At 39.1% G+C, this 6,040-nt stretch overlaps 1 protein-coding gene across 1 annotated transcript; it reads right to left on the bottom strand.

The window, feature by feature from the left end:
* Window positions 1–3,264: 3,264 nt before the first annotated feature.
* Window positions 3,265–4,668, bottom strand: LOC145889304 (retinol dehydrogenase 12-like). Its single transcript, XM_082980243.1, has 6 exons — window positions 4,474–4,668; window positions 4,268–4,406; window positions 4,033–4,142; window positions 3,758–3,959; window positions 3,447–3,636; window positions 3,265–3,364 (listed from the first exon to the last, which is right to left on the bottom strand). Exons 1-6 carry the CDS (start codon window positions 4,666–4,668, stop codon window positions 3,265–3,267), a joined length of 936 nt encoding a protein of 311 aa, XP_082836369.1.
* Between the last annotated feature and the right edge of the window lie 1,372 nt (window positions 4,669–6,040).

The raw sequence follows: 6,040 nt of genomic DNA, 5'->3' as shown, positions 1-6,040 counted from the left end.
GGGGTAAAAACACATTTATTTGATTTGCTTAGTAGCTTACATGATTTACCACCAATCCACTATTATGATTGTGAGAGAGGGTGTGTATACATCTGTTAATTACAGTGCAACTTGACATGTGTGCAACTTAACATTAAGTGCACGATATCGTTAACACTTCATGTGTGACACTATCCAGCCTACACACGCAAGAGCTTAATTACTACCGAACATCACACCATTGCAATTGTTTCCTTATTCAACAACAAGATGGACAACTTACTTACTTACACCAGTCCACGTCCTATAGGCCGTGGCATAACAGAATTGTACAACTTATTTATAATAATGCTGATGAAACCATAGTATGACTAGTTAATTGCATTTGAAGCTTTAAAAGCTATCAACAATTACTGTTAATACACGTTTTCACTGCCTATCTGTATGTGAATATGTATACGTTAATGTTACTTCCATTTGTATTGAAAAAAAAAAGACTTAGTACTGCAGCGTACAAGTAGGATTCCCAGTCGCTGCTTTGCTGAAGCTAAAGTCTGTTTGCGTGTTCTTGCTGATATAGACTACTGAATTAAAAGCTCCGTGAACAGACTTCTTTATTAATGGAAACACACGATTGCAATTACCAGGTGGCTTAAGTTTAACTTGTTTCAAGCGCGTTTAACACGTGACTGAATTGCAGCGAATTTAACTATTAAAAGAACATGCGAACGTTTACAGCGCGATGGCAAGAATAACGACAGGGCCGAGAGAATACGAGCGACTGAGCGATCGAACAATTACTACGAGGGCGTTTTATAACAAACATTCAGGAAAAACGTGGTTGTCCAGCAGGGTATCAGCAGCTTGGTTTGAACTCTGCAGGAAGGCTTAGCTCCGCCTGCATCCTTTCCGTCTAGTGTTCCAGTATTGAATTTCAGGAAACATGCGGCGTGGTCAGAACTAGGCCAGGGAAAACATGCGTGTTGCCACACATGCGCCTTCCTTGTGAAGATTGATAGTTTCTCTCCGAAATCCAATATCGTCTTGTCGTTAGGTTGTTGTGCTGTGAGTTGAGTTAAATCGGTTGAATGTTTGCTGGTCATTTTCTGTGTTTCCGTCGTGGTGGCAAGCTGTCACGGTGGTTTCTTTTTTCTGTGTATAAACGAACACCGGCAGTAAAATGCTCAAACAATTTAAAATATCAAACGTTAATGGAATTGCATGCTGCATGACCAATTAAAAAGATTATTAAAAACTAAAGTGAACCACAAATTCAATCGCATTTAGAGCGTGCGCAACTAATGCTTACATTTTCTCTTGGGCCGTCAAAAAGTATAGGCAACGACCCGCATGCGACTTAATATGCGCGTATAAAAAATAGTAAGGGCTCAGCTGGATGGCTGTCAAAAAGTAAATTGGCTCGTCACGTATAAGAAATCATCTGTACTCATTCTGGTACGTGTATGAATGCTGGCCTAGCAGTATGCAACAATGAACGTGGTATGGGCATAACCATTATCCTCAATGCCAATTTTTGGAATAATGCCAAGTTTTAAGACACGTCACACTTAATACTTCCAAACTGGAGGTGATCTTCCTAAAAATAATGGACTTACAAGAGTTAGGCGTCCCCTCGTACAAATTTACGCTACAAGAAAATGTCAAAAGTAGACGAGGACTAAGTTTGTGGCACTAATAGTAGTAAAAAACTATGTTTTCGAATTAGACAGCAACAAAGACCATAAAACGGTAAAAGTGGTAGTTTAGTTTAAGATAAATTCATGTCATAAAAATATGGGCCAAAACTTAAAATCATACGTGAGTTAGGTTAATCAGCAGTTTCATGCTTCAACCAGCAGCCATAACAACCCTAGCTAAAATAGTGCAAGGATTTCTCCTAAAGGGACGTCAGTCGTGCTTGACTAAATGCCATTGGCATAGAAGTCATGTCGTCAAGACCAGGGAAAGTCTAAGGTATTCCGACATAATGACTGAAAATTGTGTCTGTGTGACCTTGCTACACGAAAGACGTCAGGTCCCTTAACTGCGCCGCGCCTCTGCTGTTGTGCATTTTGAGGACTTTCTAAGCAGACAAAATGTTTAGGCTAGGTTCCACAATTCACCATTAAGTAACGTCGAACACGTATGCCAATAAAACTAACGTTTTAGTTACATGAGTTACTTCAACTAAAGAACCCCTTTCTTGAAACAAAAAAAGAATATAATTCGCACATACATACATACTGACATAACCATATAGGCGTTTTACTTGCATATAGTATACTTAGCATAGTATAGTTTCACAGACAAAACATGCTTTAAGAGCAGTTTGGCTTTAAACGTAGTAACTTATTCATATTGCGTTAAAACTTATAAATTAAAATTACAGTACCGGGTTATAATTGATGCTTAGTCATTGCGTCCACATCTTTTCTCGCGTCCTTCATGATAATGGAGAACCATCATCTACCATTCGCCGCGAAATTCACACCTGGTAAGAGCAATTGTGATCACGTCGGGCAAGTTCACCAGTGCAGCGTACAAATAGGATTCCCAGTCGCTGCTTTGCTGAAGCTAAAGTCTGTTTGCGTGTTCTTGCTGATATAGACTACTGAATTAAAAGCTCCGTGAACAGACTTCTTTATTAATGGAAACACACGATTGCAATTACCAGGTGGCTTAAGTTTAACTTGTTTCAAGCGCGTTTAACACGTGACTGAATTGCAGCGAATTTAACTATTAAAAGAACATGCGAACGTTTACAGCGCGATGGCAAGAATAACGACAGGGCCGAGAGAATACGAGCGACTGAGCGATCGAACAATTACTACGAGGGCGTTTTATAACAAACATTCAGGAAAAACGTGGTTGTCCAGCAGGGTATCAGCAGCTTGGTTTGAACTCTGCAGGAAGGCTTAGCTCCGCCTGCATCCTTTCCGTCTAGTGTTCCAGTATTGAATTTCAGGAAACATGCGGCGTGGTCAGAACTAGGCCAGGGAAAACATGCGTGTTGCCACAGTACCACAGTAGTCTCCGTTTATTTATTACACCTCCACATACAAAATTTCAACAATTTTTTTTATTTGTATTTATGGTTTACTAAAACACGTAAATCCTTTTGTGGGAAAATTTCGTAAATGTTAGTATCTTTCGCAGATCTTTTTAAAGCGACCGAGAAAATTAAGAAAACACGTTTATAATTTGATAATAATTTGAGTCTTTTATATTCAAAACAAATGGTAGGATTTGCACACACAACCGGTAACAAATTATCAGGACGCTTCTTCAGGTATATCTCCCGACAAATTCCTCGCTAACTTCCCATAGGCGTTTAGCATCGTCAAGTTTTTTAGCTCGACTGCTTTCCCTGCTGATTTCACAATCACTGCAAAAAAACGATAAATTGCTATTAGGCACTAGACCTACCTTTGAAGTAATAAGTCACAATTGCGAAACCAAAAATTCACCTGAAGTACTTCCCAGTGACATTTTCCAACTCAGGTGCAATCGCGCAATATATACTTGTTTGCGCTCCGTGAACCGAGGTCTTCAAGAAACATTTACGCAAAGGTGACGTGCAACAACTTAGACATGACCTCCAACATGACAATTCTCCGTCAAAGACGTGCCTCCAAAGATCTGTCTTGACTTTTGTATCTAGTTAAGAATTGTGGATTGGTATATTAGGACACTTTACTAATCAATAACTAAGGCCTTTAAAAAGTATCTGTACATAAACATACCAACTTCGTGATAATAAATAGAATAGATAAAATACGCCCAGGTCTTTCCAGGTGTGTTACAGACAAACCTTTAAGTCGGTCAGCTAGCTCCTTGACAAAAAGTACATTCATAAGCTTGCTTTGTGAATATGCTTTGTTGGAGGAATACCCGTTTCTCATGTTTAGGTCATCCCAATTAATGCGGCCATGTTTGTGAGCCGTAGAAGATAAGACGACAATGCGACTTGGTGCGCTTCTCTGCATAAAATCTTAGGTTGCAAACATGTGGATCAAAGAGTAACTAAGGAGAAGACAACTTTATGTCACTTACCTTAATAATGTCAAGTAACAAATTTGTCAAGAGAAAGTGCCCAAGGTGGTTAACCCCAAATTGAGTTTCGAACCCATCTTTGGTTTTTCCTTCAGGGCACATCATAACACCTGAATAAACACTTTTTGTAGCAGTTCAGCTTTATGCAACACAATTATATTAACAGCCATGCACTATATGGTTATCACAACTTCGTTTGTTGAAAAATAAACATAGGGCCTATTTGTCCTTATACCAGCATTGTTGATAAGAATGTCAAGCCTCGGTTCGTTACTATTTATGTCTGCTGCGAACTTTTTGATAGAGTCAAATGAGGCCAGGTCGAGGTGTTTTACGACAATAGTTTCACCTTCACAACCCGTTTCCTCAACTATCTGCAAAGATTGTGTTTCTAAGAATATGTTGGAAAAAATTAAGCAAGCAAACTCTCAGCCTTTATACCTCAACCTTTGCTTGTTGGGCTCGTTCCAAACTTCTACACGCAATAATAACTTTGGCACTTCTTCTTGCCAAGTCTTTTGCAGTTTCAAGACCAATTCCTGTATTTCCCCCTGTTACTACGACCGTCTTGCCAGTCAGCTTGACGTTGCTTCTTACCCAGCTACCTGAAGCTGATTTTTGTATGTTCGCAGGCATTCCTATCTAGTAGCCTATCTGAGTCACATTCACCAAACAATAAATCTCATACAGGTCTCATGCAGAAGGTATCTGGCAACACGTCAAATATTTACACTGCTATATCGAACTGCGTCATCCTGACTATTTATACATAATCCATTTTTCTCCTGTGCCAAAAGTCCAAAAAATTTTTAAGAACAACGACAACTTGTTTTACACGTGGTCTGGGGACTATAACTAGCCCTAAAGTTTAAAATTAAAATCAACAAAATACAGCAAACATTCCCGCGGTTCTGCACCAAACAACTAATGCGTGACGAAAACAATGGAATAGAATGAGTCGCATCCCCACTGCAGTGCACTATATCAGTACCACTGCCACTCAAACTTCCTTGTGCGTCGTACCGGTTGGGGTGGCGCCTGGTATTTCAAAAGGATAGTTTAAATAGCACTGTACTATGTTGTAACTATGATGTATTGTCTGTCATCATGGACTGTAACTTAACATGTTAAGTTGTCTATGCTGTCATACAAAAACAACAATTAGCCTGCCCATGAAAAAGTGCTACAATCACGTGCTGTGCCACTTTGCATCAAAAAGCAATTACTAGGGATCTCATCATAATGTATGTGTTTGCATTTCCAAACCCTTTGTGATCTTCAAAGACAGATTTTTTTGTTTTGCAGAATGTAGCCTGCTACTGACGTGTTGGCATAGCACATTGCAGCTTTAAACATGTGCTGTATCAGAATTCTAAAGTCTGCTGATGCGCGTTCTTAACTGTAACCAACAAATTACGTTATATACGAGTAGTAACGTTATATACGACTAACGTTATATACGAGTAGAAAGACAAGTTGCGATATCAGGCGGGTATTAATGTGACCAACCGCGATAAGGACTGAGCGAAAAAGTAATCGAGTGGGCAAGACACTAAACTACCCACTGATCGAACGTGAAACAAACAAACGAAGCATTTTTAAGTGCAGTGTCAGTAAAAAGGCATGTCGACCAGAAGAGTTTTTAAATGTAAGGTTTACTATAATCATTTGTTGCTCCAGGAGAATTTTCGTCGCTTATATTTATTATTAAATTAAAAAGTGCATTAGCATCATTAGTGTACGGTATTGTGACAAATCATAGTATTAGTGATGACATTAGTCCGAATTGTGGTGCGGTAAAAAAAATTCAATTTAAAAATATTAGAAATTGTCAGTGTGCTGTGTATCCAAACAATAAATAGCGCCCTCCAGAAACAAGTATGTGATAACTAAAGACTAAACGTCTTGTCGATGTTAGGCATTCCACGGTGACGCAGTAAAGTACGCGAGAGTTAAAGCAGCTGCGCAGTTTTTTGCCCTGTGGTGGTTTTAAAAGCCTAAATAAATA

The sequence above is a fragment of the Ascidia mentula genome, chromosome 1 (genome assembly GCF_947561715.1).
Source record: "Ascidia mentula chromosome 1, kaAscMent1.1, whole genome shotgun sequence".
Taxonomy (NCBI): domain Eukaryota; kingdom Metazoa; phylum Chordata; class Ascidiacea; order Phlebobranchia; family Ascidiidae; genus Ascidia; species Ascidia mentula.
Note: the sequence above shows the minus strand (reverse complement) of the source record. Positions and strands in the feature narration are given on the sequence as shown.